Source organism: Chiloscyllium plagiosum, chromosome 2, assembly GCF_004010195.1.
Source record: "Chiloscyllium plagiosum isolate BGI_BamShark_2017 chromosome 2, ASM401019v2, whole genome shotgun sequence".
Classification (NCBI taxonomy): domain Eukaryota; kingdom Metazoa; phylum Chordata; class Chondrichthyes; order Orectolobiformes; family Hemiscylliidae; genus Chiloscyllium; species Chiloscyllium plagiosum.
The window spans coordinates 27,045,315-27,059,447 of record NC_057711.1 but is presented as its reverse complement, the minus strand read 5'-3'; the positions used below and the strand labels follow the sequence as shown (position 1 = coordinate 27,059,447).

General features: G+C 40.7%; 1 protein-coding gene across 7 annotated transcripts in view; it reads left to right on the top strand.

The window, feature by feature from the left end:
• sorbs2b (sorbin and SH3 domain containing 2b) overlaps positions 1-14,133 on the top strand; it is a 308,354-nt gene that overhangs the window by 292,047 nt on the left and 2,174 nt on the right. For 5 of the 7 annotated variants that reach the window (XM_043706062.1, XM_043706014.1, XM_043706081.1 and 2 more), the window contains one exon: positions 5,406-5,512. In XM_043706062.1, the coding sequence (XP_043561997.1) occupies positions 5,406-5,512 (107 nt within the window). Of the gene's footprint in view, positions 1-5,405; positions 5,513-9,571; positions 9,692-14,133 lie in introns of those variants that run through there. The other 2 variants (XM_043706071.1, XM_043706032.1) reach the window with 1 other exon arrangement.

The window sequence follows — 14,133 nt, the reverse complement described above, 5'->3', positions numbered from 1 at the left end:
AATTATACAATGAATGGAAGAGCCTTGGGAAAAGTTGATGGGCAGAGAGGTCTGGGAGTGCAGGTACATTGTACCCTGATGGTTGCTGCACAGGTGGATAGAGTGGTCAAAACGGCATATAGTATGCTTGCCTTCATTGGACGGGGTATTGCGCATAAGAGCTGGCAAGTCATGTTAAAATTGTACAAGACATTGGTTCGGCCGTAATTAGAATACTATGTACAGTTCTGGTCGCCACATTACCAAAAGGATGTGGACGCTTTGGAGAGGATGCAGAGAAGGTTTACAAGAATGTTGCCCAGTATGGAAGGTGCTAGCTATGAAGAAAGGTTGAGTAGGTTAGGTTTATTTTCACTAGAAAAAAGGAGATTGAGGGGAGGCCTGATTGAGGTTTACAAAATCATGAAGGGTATAGACAGGGTGGATAGAGACAAGCTTTTTCCCAAGGTGAAGGATTCAATAACGAGAGGTCACGCTTTCAAGGTGAGAGGTGGAAAGTTTAAGGGGGATACACGCGGCAAGTACGTCACACAGAGGGTGGTGGGCATTTGGAACGTGTTGCCACAGAGGTGGTAGAGGCAGGCACGGTAGATTCATTTAAGATGCGTCTGGACAGATGCATGAGTAGGTGGGAAGCAGAGGGATACAAATGCTTAGGAATTGACCGACAGGTTTAGACAGTACATTTGGATTGGCTCAGGCTTGGAGGGCCGAAGCGCCTATTCCTGGGCTGTAAATTTTCTTTGTTCTTTGTTCTAAGAACCTAAGGTATCTAATACCTTGAAAACATTTAATGTTTTGGCCTCTACTGCTTTCACCCATGGCTCAGCACTCCCTGGGTGAAGAGGTTTCTCCTCATTTCGATCCTCAATGGCCTACTCGAATGATTTTGGACTACAAGGTCATCAGGAACATTCATCCTGCATTTACCTTTTTTACCACGTCTGCCCTGAAATGTGGATGGCACTGCCCTATAAAAGGGCAAGCAAACAATCAATTCAAGAGTAGTTAGGATTGGGCAATAAATGTTGGCCTAGCTGACAAGACTCACATCTTGTGAATATATTTTTTTAAAAATCAATCTGTCCCTGGGATCTTGATACCAGAGCAAGGCCTACTTCTGGCCTGGGCCCTGCCTGATTGGTGTCTGGTTGATCAGGCCTTCTTGTGAAGAGGCTGTGCAGGCCAAGTGCAAGTCTGCAGGCATGCCTCAACAAGACTCTGCCCTGTGAGCATAAACCCAGAATTGACTAGTTTAGGGGATAATCCATGATCTTTGGACACATGTGAAAACATCATCATATTGTGTCATTCTGGTTACTTTTATCCAACGTCGGGGAAGCAACAGTGACCCAATTATTACGAAATAAAAAGCAGTATAGCACAGATAAACAACAGCACAAATTATTTAATTAAATGTGAGCCTTCAGTATATATTTCGGTATAACGACAAAAACAAAGGATAAATAGCTTCCAGTAGTTCAATACAGTTAGGCGTTAAAATCTTGCTCTGTTGACCAGGTTGAAAGACCTAGTGGAATGTACCATACATAGGATGACTAATGTATGGTGTCTAATAGGATGTTGAACGTTATCCTTCTTGCCCGCAATCTGTTAAAGCTTTAAACAGTGTACATTTTAAACTTGTTTGAAATGAAGTCCCTTTAAATTGTCCAACAACCAGATCTGTCTGGCCTACCTTCTCACAAAATAATTACACACTAATTAATTGTAGATGATATACATCTTGGGTTATCCTGAGAGCTGCAAGTGATTAGGTAAATGCAAGTTGCTTCATTCATAATGTAACCTCGGTGGTAGACAATTTGGAACATATAGAGGTAAAAACAATGACTGCAGATGCTGAAAACCAGATTCTGGATTAGTGGTGCTGGAAGAGCACAGCAGTTCTGGCAGCATCCAAAGAGCTTCGAAATCGACGTTTCGGGCATTCCTGATGAAGGGCTTTTGCCCGAAACGTCGATTTCGAGGCTCCTTGGATGCTGCCTGAACTGCTGTGCTCTTCCAGCACCACTAATCCAGAATTTGGAACATATGTCGCTTTTAAGAAGAAAGTGAGAGTGGTTAAACAACTAATGGGTGAAAGAGTCTTCAAAAACATCCCTATCCTCAATGATGGGGGAAGCTGGCCATTTGATTCAAAAGACAAGCCTGAACCATTTGAAGCAATCTGCAGCCAGACGTGCTGAGTGGATGACCCACCTTGTAACTCCTTCTTAGCTCCCCACCGTCAGAGATGCTGAGCTTCAGACAACTTGATGCACTCAAAATGACAGCAAGAGACTGCTGTCAGCACTGCATGCTGTAAAGGCTATGGATACTGACACATGCCAGGGGTAACACTGAAAATGAGTACTCAAGAACTAGCAATGCCCTTAGCCATGCTGTTCCAATCCATCTACAATACACGTATCTACTGACAATGTGGAAAGTTGCCCAGTTAGATCCTGTCCACAAAAAGTGAAGCAATCTAATCCAGTCAATCATCGTTTCATCAGCTTTCACTCAACCATCAACAAAGTGATGAAAAATGGTGTTGACATTGCTATCAAGTGGTTTTTGCTGAACAATGACCTGCTCACTGACACCTCGTTTGATTTTATCATGGACACTTAGCTCCTGACCTCATTACATGGAGGAAAATGTTGAACTTTAGAGCTGTGGCGAGAGTGATATCTAAGGTAAACAAGCAGGAGGCTGGAAGAACACAGCAAGCCAGGCAGCATCAAGAGGTGGAGAAGTCCATGTTTTGGGTACAACCCTTCTTCAGGACTGGGGGTGGGTGTAAGGGGAGCTGCAGATAAAGGAGGCTGAGGGAGGCTCTTCTAGCCTCCTGCTTGTCTACTTTGGATTCCAGCATCTGCAGTTTTTTTTAATCTCTAACTAGGAGTGATATTTTGGCAGTATTTGACTGAGTATAGTACAAAGGAACCATAGTGAAGCTCAAGTCAATGGAAAAACTCTCCACTAGTTCCAGTCATACCTAGCATAAAGGAAGAAAGTGGTGGTTATTTAAGACCAATCATCTCAACTCCAGGGAAGCATCAGTATCAGATGAGTTATCCTGGAGCTGAGATGACTGACCTCCAGCAGCCACAACCATCTGCCTTTGTGCCAGTATGGCTCTGCCCAATTCCCAATGATTCCGTACTTAGTCAAGTGGCACCTTGATGTCAAGGCTATGACTTCCCCTGAGTTCAGTTCATCTGTCCATGTTTGAATCAAAGCTATATTGGGTCAGGAACTGGGTGTGCCATGTGAAATCCAGTCTGAGCGTTAGTGAGCAGCTTATTGCTGAGCAAGTGTCACTTGATAGATCTGTTGACAATCTGTTGACTTTACTGATGATGGAGAGTCGACTGCTAGGGCACTAATAAGCTGGGTTGGATTTGTCCTTCTTTTGGTCCAATCTTCATTACAATTGCAGGAATGCTTTCAGGGCCCACAGCCTCAGTGTCTTCAACTGTTTCTTAATGTCATGTGAACCGACTTGAATTGGCTGAAGGATGGCATCTGTGTTGCTGGGGAACTTCAGGAAAATGCCAAGATAAATCATCCACTCAGCACATCTGGCTGAAGATTGTTGCTATTGCTTCAGCCCCATCATTTGCACTAATATGCTGAGATCCCCCATCATTGAGGATCGGCTATTTGTGGAATCTGGTCCTCCTATTGGTAGTTTAAACATCCACAGTCCTGTTTGCGAGCTTCATCAGGTTGATACCTCAGATTTACAAATGCCTGGTACTGATCGGGGTATGCCCTCCTACACTCTTCATGGTCAAACCCCTGATTTGATGTTAATAGCAGAGTGAGACAATTTCAGGCCATGAGACTACAACTTGTGGCTGGTTACAATTCTGCTGTCTTTGATGACTCACAGGACCGCATGGATGCCCAGTTTTTAGTTGCTAGATCTGTTCAAAATCTAGCCCATTTAGTACAGTACCATATAGCTCAGTTGAGGGTATCCTCAGTGTGAAAGCAGGACTGCATCGTCAAAAGGACTTGAAGGAGTCACTCCTGCTGTTACTGAGGAGCTCCGCCCTGACTGTATAGCACTGTTCTGCCATCTCTGATGGTTTGTCCCACTGATTAGATAGGACATAACCAGGAATGTGAGGATGGTATCAGACACATTGTCTGTAAGGTATAACTCCATTAGTATTATGTCAAGCTGTTGCTTGACTAGTTTGTGATTCAGCTCTCCTAGGTATGGCATAAGTCCCCAGATGTTAGGAAGGAGGATTTTGTATGTTTGTCAGGTTGGAGTCTGACATTGTCATTTCTTAGTGCTTAGGTTGATGTGGTGTGGTCTGTTTAGATCCCTTCTTTTCTCAGTTTGACAGAGCTATGTAGTTTACTGGGCCATTACAGGATATTAATTTGCTATAGGTATGGAGTCATACATAAGCCAGACCAGGTACGGACAGAGGTGTCCTTCACTGAAAGGACGCTATGAACCAGTTGGGTTTTTTACAATATTCATTTTTCTTTCAAAGGTTCCAATAATTCCAAATAGTCTCTGTCAGTTGGCTGTTGTGTACTGTTGGCTGTACTTAATTTCATATACTAGCTAACCTTCTATCTTAAACTATTTCAGTGATAGTCCTAAAATGAAAACCCATTATCGATTTATGAACATGTATGAACAACTTTTCATGACCTACCAAATCAAAGCTGCTCAATTTTGTAAACCTCAGTAAGAGCCCTCATCATCCCTGTTCCAGTGAATTAGAACCCTTTCTGCAAGCCTATCTCCATAAAATAATTTAAGTAATTATTAGCAGTATCTCTCCTACATTCGCATTATCTTATCCACAGTGGAGTTCACAGATTTCCACACAATTGCAGTTTGTACAAATCAATATCATTACATTGTGTTTCTACTCTGTGTCCCATGTGGAAAAGAGTCCTAACGTTAAAACTAGAGGTCATAGTTTTAAGCGAGAGGGGAGAGATACAAAAGGGTTCAAAGGGGTAATTTTTTCACACAGAGGGTGCTGAGCATCTGAAACAGGCTGTCAGATGTGGTGGTGGAAGTGAGTATAATTTAATCATTTTAGAAACATTTGTATAGGTGCATGGATGGGTTAGGGATGGAGGGATATGGACCAAATGCTGGCAGATGGGACGAGTTTAATTGTGAAAACTTGGTGGCATGGCCAAGTTGAGCCAAAGAGCAGATTTCCATGCTCTGTGACTCTATTGGCTTTTTAAAAAATTGTATTTTCCATCTGCACCCAGATGTCTATGAATCCATAATGCGGTTTAGTTTAATCAGTCCTAATTCTCAGTTTGATTTCTATATAAACGTTTGCATTGAATTTTAGTCAAACGAAAACTATGAGAAGGCTAACTTTAAATGTTACATTTTCTCATAGATACCAAGCTATGTACAACTACAACCCCAGAAATGAAGATGAGCTGGAGCTGAAGGAGGGAGATATTGTTGATGTCATGGAGAAGTGTGATGATGGCTGGTTTGTTGGTATGTGTCTTTTAAAGTATCTCTGCTATTAGAGTAGATGTGAACTCAGAGATTTTGTTCATTTCTGAATCCAAAACCCATGGAAGGAAACCGGTATTAGTAGGGATAAAAAAAAAGACAGGTAAACATTTCCAAGAATCAAAGGAGAAAAAGTAACTGTTGAAGCCCTTTCAAAAAGAAACCTAGAAGCAGCAGCTCACAATAATTTGACAAATTTGAAGTTATCAACATCAGACAAATAGTTTAAGATTAGAAGAAGCGAAATAGTTGACAAACTCAAGTAAAGGACATGTGGTAAATTAATTAATCTTGATCTCCCCTCCACCCTTCACTAGCAAGGGCACATAGTCAAAAGGAGCAGAGGCCAGAGGTGTGTATTACTGCTCTATAGTGATTACGCACAACCTATATTCATTTAGTCTGGTTCCCTGATGAAGAGGGATAATGAGGAAGTTACCCCATCAGGATGCCTTTTCACTTTTACTCGTAAACTTCCAAATGTGTTACAAGCAGATTTTCCATGGATACAGTGGAAAGTGTGGGAAGTCAAAATAAGCATATGCCAGAGCGTCATTCTCTTCTAATTACTAACATGGAAAAAGCCTATGAAATTTGCTGTGAACTTTAATGTAACATTGAGTTTTTCTCCACGTAAACCTGCAAACCAGTGCAGATTTTAATGATGGGCTTTTGGTCACTGCTAATCCCTATTCTTCTGTAAGCTATTATCGATTTACTTCTGGAAATGTAATGCGTTATTTTCAAGGGGGAAATGCTTTCATTTTTCTCTTATGATTCCATTTATTTCCACTTATTTACTTTTAAAAAAAAAGCATGTGGGTAACAACGGCAAGTTTGATAACTGATTTTCTACACATTTGGTCCCTTTTGGCCAAAAGGAATTTTTCGACCACACTGCTGGAAATTAAAGTATACACAGTAATTGGAACTATCAACAATGAGTAGACTTTTAATGTCCGTCAACTGGACTGTTCATGCTCATGTAGGCAGTGAGACCTGTCGACCAGACACTCCAGTTCCCTTCCCTTGACTGCTTATACCATCTCTTCTCCCTGAGTGGGATGGGTATGCTCCCATTACATAAAACATAGAACATTACAGCGCAGCACAGGCCCTTCAGCCCTCGATGTTGTGCCGACCTGTGGAACCAATCCAAAGCCCATCTAACCTAAATTATTCCATTATCATCCATATATTTATCCAATGATGATTTAAATGCCCTTAAAGTTGCCCTTTTGTTGCAGGCAGGGCATTCCATGCCTTTACAACTCTCTGAGTAAAGAACTACCTCTGACATCTGTCCTATATCTACCACCCCTCAACTTAAAGCTATGTCCCTTCATGTTAGCCAACACCATCCAAGGAAAAAGACTCTCACTGTCCACCCTATCTAATCCTCTGATCATCTTGTATGTCTCTATTAAGTCACCTTTTAACCTTCTTCTCTCTAATGAAAACAGTCTCAAGTCCCTCAGTTTTTCCTGCTGAGATCTTCCCTTCATACCAGGCAATATCCTGGTAAGTCTCCTCTGTATTATTTCAATGCTTCCACATCCTTCCTATAATGCAGCGACCAGAACTACACGTAATACTCCAGGTGTAGCCACACCAGAGTTTTGTACAGCTGCAACATGACCTCATGGCTCTGAAACGCAATCCCTCTACCAATACACACCGTACGCCTTCTTAACAACCCTATCAACCTGGGTAGTAACTTTCAGGGATCCAAGCACATGGACACCGAGATCTCTCTGCTCATCCACACTACCAAGAATCTTAACAATAGTCCAACTCTGTGTTTCTGTTACTCCTTCCAAAGTGAATCACCTCACACATTTCTGCATTAAACTCCACTTGCCACCTCTCAGCCCAGCTGTGTAGCTTATCTATGTCTCTCTGTAATCTGCAACATCCTTTGTCACTAACCAACAACTTTACCAACCTTACTGTCATCCGCAAATTTACTAACCCATCCTTCTATGCTGTCATCCAGGTCATTTATAAAAATGACAAACAGTAATGGCCCCAAAACAGATCCTTGTTGTACACTACTAGTAACTGAACTCTAAGAAGAACATTTACCATCAACCACCACCCTCTGTTTTCTGTCAGTTAGCCAATTTCTGATTCAAACCACTAAATTACCTTCAATCCCATGCCTCCATATTTTCTTCTGTGGAGTACCTGATCAAATGCTTTACCGAAATCCATATACATCACATCAACTGTTTTACCCTCATCCACCTGTTGGGTCACCTTCTCAAAGAACTCAATAAGTTTTGTGAGGCACGACTTATCTTTCACAAAACCAAATCAAATCCTTAATCAAATTATACCTTTCTAGGTGATTATAAATCCCATCTCTTAGAATCCTTTCCAACATTTTACCCACAACCGAAGTAAGGAACACTGGTGTATAATTACCAGAGTTGTCTCTACTCCCCTTCTTGAACAAGGGGACAACATTTGCTATTCTCCAGTCTTCTGGCACTATTCCTGTAGACAATGATGACATAAAGATCAAAGCCAAAAGCTTTACAATCTCCTCCCTAGCTTCCGAGAGAATCCTAGGATAAATCCCATCCATCCAGGGACTTATATTTTCACAATTTCCAGAATTGCTAACACCTCCTCCTTATGAACCTCAATCCCTTCTAGTCTACTAGCCTATATCTCAGTATTCTCCTCAACAACATTTTTTTTTTCCTTGTGTGAATACTGACAAAAATATTGATTTAGCGCTTCTCTTCGGACTCCATGCACAACTTCCCACTAATGTCCTTGACCGGCCTTAATCTTACTCTAGTCATTCTTTAATTCCTGACATACTTATAGAAAGCTTTAGGGTTTTCCTTGATCATACTTGTGAAAAACTTGTCATGTCCCCTCCTGGCTCTTCTTAGCTCTCTCTTTAAGTCCTCCCTGACTAACTTGTAACTCTCAAGCACCCTAACTGAACCTTTACGTCTTATCTTTAGATAAGCATCCTTCTTCCTCATGACAAGAGATTCAACTTCTTTACTAAACCACGGTTCCCTTGCTCAACCACTTCCTCCCTGCCTGTTATTTCATATAAATGTTGAAAGTTGATAACATGACTTTGATCATTATGCAGAAGATTGGGATCTAAGCTGCAATCATATTTGCAGTGGTATAGGGAGTAGATGTACAGATGGCATTTATATAACCTCTGTCAGCTTGGTTCTAAAGGGAATCAAACCATCAGGTAGTATATAAAAGTTACTATTGAAATTCTGTCCCAGTGTTTCCCCTATCCAAAACTAGTGACTATTCCAATGATGTTTAGAAATGGAGATGTCCACAGTGTATATAACTTGGCATGTATTAATTTGTGATGTACCGTGGCATATAATAGATGAATCCTTAATGGTAACTTATAGAATTTTGACGTTTCAGCACTAATTTTTAATGATGTCTTGAGGTTGCCTAATAGGCCATGTATCCACAGAATAAGCAAAGATTCAAGAATTTTCTAGGTCCTTCTTGTTTTGAAGTTTTTATTTGATCCGCAACAACTTTTTAAAAAAAATTGTGATAGCTAGTAAGTTCTAGATCCCTTTATCTTGTAGACTTGTGTGCTCTGCAATCTGGATTGAATTGGTCAAATAACAAAAGTTGGTTAGTTGAGTCTCAGCTGTTCTTTTAGAGAGATGAAACGATCATATGATTCTATTAGAGATGGGAAAGTGCAATGTAACACACTGTACCAGCCAGGAAACTTAGAAACTAAAACTTGCTCCTAATGGGGGTGATAAACTGACCATAGACATTTTAAACCATTTGCCTAAGCATAAGTTGACCCGTCTTCAACTTAAATTGATGTGGGACTGAGACACCAATGCAGAGCTAGTTCAATCAGTTTGATTCACAATCCTGATAAGCCCCTGTATGTTTCATGATACATCCAAATAAAGCAAAATGGAGTTCAGAAGGAGATGACAGCAGCTGCATTTGCCCCAAGTTTGGGAGCGAATTTTATTGTGAAATAATTTGCCAAACATCAAGATACTTTCCTAGGAACAATCACATTGCTACCAGCTCCAGAACAAAGGACAAAATGCCCACACTTTCTACTACTTCACAAAACTGTTGGGAAAAAAATCTACAGCTTGCAGAGAAAGTAAAAGACACTGCTATTCAAAAGACTGTGAAATTGGAATCTATCTCTAAGGACGAGTCCATATTGACAGAAGGAGCTGACTGAAAAATCAAACTTCAACTGTACCTGAAATCAAAACATCATCTATCCTGGAATCCCATGAATCTGGTAAGTTTACCTTATAGTCTCTCCTTCCATGCATTCTCCCTATAAAGTAAAAATAATAAACAAACATATATTTAACATAATATAGAATGCTAAGAATGCTTTAACATCCCCAATATGCATGTAAGTGGTCCTGTGTACAGTGGTCCATTTTTGCACTTCACCTGCTTTTAGAAGTTTCATCTAAATGACATCTACCTTTTGTCTGCCTGCAGTTCCACTCAATATGTTCAGATAACTAAGGTTTTGTACCTTGTCCCTATTTTGTCTTCCCAGATAGTCAGCCAACCTCCACCTTAAACACTTGCAATGAAAAGAGTGCAGAAAACACACCAATTGCCAAGAAACACGTTGACAAAAAGTTGCCATCCTCAGCAACTCTGAAAACTAATGTACATAAAGAGGGAAATGTACAGTCTCTTGTGGACAAACACAAAAACCAATCACCTGTCAGCACATCCCCTGAAGGAATGTCCTGGGCATACCCACAATGTTTGAGTGAAGCTGAATTGAAAGACGAGGCAACGAGTCAGCAAGAAGAGGAGGAAAGCAGCCAAGACTCTTGCTCAACATCTGAATCTTCGGCTGCACCTCCATTAGCATCCCAGGATCTTAATGTAGTCCAGAGTTTTCCTTCAATTCCCTCGCAATTACAGAGCTCTAGCATATCTTCCTTAAAACTTGAGCATCCTGACGTGTGTCCCTCACCAACACAAAGCCCAGTAAAAGGATCAGATCAGCCAGAGCAGGTTACTGACAGCAAGTCAGCGGATAGGACAGATTGTGAGCTGCAAGTGGAAATCACCAACTTCCTCACCCCATCGGCTGATTTCCTGGAACAGATTATGGATAATGTTCCCACTGATGTGAAGGCCAACACGACAAATGAGAACACCCATCAACAACAAGAGTCAGACGCCAGTCTCCTTGCACTCTCTGCAACATTTGGGATGCTTGTAGATGAGGGTATGCACTTGCTCAGGAAGACTATGGACAATGTCCATTCCAGTGTGCAGTCTGGTAACAAACAGATGCACATGGACATGATTCACCTTCACCATATTATCCACATGGGCTGGGTGCAGTTAGCCGATCAAATGAGCTCTCTGATCAAAGTGCTCACCACACTCGTACATAACCAGCAATCCTCTTCCACCTTGTTGCATAATATAGCACTTCAGCGTACCATAGCAATATCTGAAGGCCATTTTCCAGACTACATCAGGTGTGAAACCACTTCAAAGGTAGCTGAAGAAACAATGCCTGCGACGTGTTACATTACAGAGGAAACTTTAACCAATGCTTCTGAAAACCCAGCCGTCAGTTCTTCTAATTCTGGAATGTATAAATGAAATGGAATATGTTAGCATTTTCTGGAAATACACATATGCTGCACAATGATGTGTGCCAATATTGTTTCTGAATAGTTCTTTACTTGAAAGGCTTAAAGATAAAAAGCTCGTAATAATATAATGCTTTCCATGGCCACCAATATCTCAAAACATTTTAGATTCATTGAAATACTTTATGAAGTGATGGTCACTATGTAATGTAGGAAATGTGGCAACCAAGTTGCATTCAGCAAACTCTGAGTAACAGCAAATTGGTATTGAGCGGTTAATCGTTTTTTGTGATATTGATTGAAAAATACATATTTTGGGCAGGTTTGCAGTGATAATTCCCCTTTTCTTGTTTAAAAGAGAACCATGGGAGATTTTAATACAGATGGCACCTCAGTTTAACGTCTCATTTGAAAGATACCATCTCAGACAGTGCAATGCTCTCTGAGTACTGCATGTGTGTGTCAATTTTTATTTCTATTCTTGAGCCTTGACTGGGGCTTGAACCCAGAATCCGGTAACTCAAAGACAAGAATGTTAACAACTGAGTCACAGCTGTCACAGGTGTAGAGTATAAAAGCTGAATTTGCACTGATTTATTCTGGCCATATCACTGATTTCATTGAGCAAAATACTTGAAGAAAATAGAGGTAACTCTAATCATGTGGTTTCTTTTGTACAGAGTTCCAAATTTTTATTTGAGATATTCTTCCTTGTGTCTCCATTATTATCTTTTCCTTCTACATTCTACTCATCCATTAGCTTTGTACATAGAGTGAGCCCTTGAACATGGTGGCAGTCCACTCCAGGATGAATCTCTACCTATCTTTAAATTTTTGGGTTAGGTTTTGGCTCCCAGTCAAAAAGACAGCAAAGTGAAGCTAAATGCCTGTTGGAGTTGGCAGCATGATGACTCTGCCTGGTCCAATTGCCAGTCTAGTTGGTGTACCACACCTTGACTTCCCACCATAAGGACTGGTGAAGTTGGCAGGAACTGGCTATGTGATCCTTAGAATTATATGACTCGGATAGTTCCAACATTTTAAGCACAAGGTAAGTCTATCAGAGATTGGTCATGTTATCCAGGGCTTTTGATAAACAGGACAATTTAGTTAGTGCTTTAAAATTCTTGGAAAGTGAGTGTGATTGACAAAGCCAAGATTTCCAATCCACTCTTGATAGATTTGTGATTACCAAGGTAATTAAACATTATTGTGGATGTGCAGGAATGTAGAGTTTAAGTTAAAATCAAATCAGCCATGATCTTATCGAAAGGTGGAGCAGGCTTGAGGGGCCAAATGGCCTACTCTCAGTCATATGTTTGTATCCCTAATTACCCTTGAAAGGGTCTTGGTGAGTTGACGGCTTGAACTACTCCAGTCCATGTAGTGTAGGTACTCCACCAGTGTTTTAAGGAATTCCAGGATATTGACCCAGTGACAGTGAAGGAACAGTACTATATTTCCAAGTCAGGACGGTGTGTGGCTTGGAAGGGAACTTGCAGATGGTGGTGTTCTGTTCATGTGCAGCACTTGACCTTTTGGGTGGTAAAGGTCTCAGGTTTATTTTATTTTTCTTTACGATCTGAGCATTGCTGACTGGGCCAGTCTTTATTGCTCATCCCTAATTGCCCTTGAGGCTATAGTAAGCCACTTTTATCAACAACTGCAGCCCATTGGGAGTGGGAACATCTACAGTGCTGATAGGAAGGGAGTTCCAGGATTTTAGCCCATCGACAGCACAGGTACAGCATTGTAGTTCCAAGACAGGATGATTTGTGACTTGGAGAGGAAGTTGATTTGGCAGGAACCTTGGTGAGTATGCGAATGATACACATACTGCTGCCTCTGTGCATAGATAGCAGGGGGAATAAATATTGATGGCAGGGATAGGGAGCCACACAAGCAAGCTAATGTCTCCAGGTTGTCCAGTTTTTGGAGTGCAATTAAAGGTGCACTCATCCAAGCCAGTGGAGAGGACTCTGTTTGATTTGTGTTTTGTAAATAGTAGACCAGCTTTTGGGAATCAGTAGGTGAGTCACAAACACAGAATTCCCAGCTACTAACCTCTTTTTTTTGCCACAGTATGTATATGGCTTGTCCAGGTCAGATTTTGGTTAAAAGTAAACCTCAGCATGTTGATAATTCAGGAATCGACATTAGCAATGCTGTTGAATATCAAGGGAAGATAGTTCCATTCCCTGTGGTTGGAGATGGTAATCACCCGGCATGAATATTATTTCCTATTTACAGAACTGAGCTTAGCCATTGTCTAGGTCTTCCTGTATGTCAGCATACATTGGCTCATTGAGTCTGGTTTAGCACACTTTATCTATGGGGTACATTTTGTTTTGCATGTGTAAAAAGACCTTCCACACATAGATGCATTATATGTACTATATCCATTCAGTAAATACACTTTCTGAAAAAAATGCTCCTATAACATGTGAAGTAAAAGCTTGCTACTTAAAGTACTGGCCAATAATTGTTTATTTCTGTATTGATGCTTGGCACTTTTTGTACATCCATGCAGCACGGTAAACTGTTTTCATGGTCATTGCTGACCACTTCTTAATGTCAAATGTAAGACCTGATTCGAACGAAGGTTTAAAGAAAGGTAGTAGTGACTGAGTGTCATTAATTGGATCATTTTCTTTATTATCCCACCCAAAAATTTCCTTATTATGTTTACAGGTATTTATATTCCACGAGTAGCTATAACTGTGTGTCTAACTCAGTGAAGTTATAATTGTGCCCTGAAATACAAAAATAAATCATTAGTTAATAATGAGTCACAGAAGTTGAGAAAGATGTCATCCGTATGATATTAATTTTACTGAAAGGTAGATTATTGCCCCCTCCACACCTGCAAGTTGAACCTGATTTCAGTACCTGATTATAATTCGAAATTTGATTAATGAACACACAAGAATCCTCAGAAATTATAATCAAGGCATGGCTTATCATGAGTCTGTT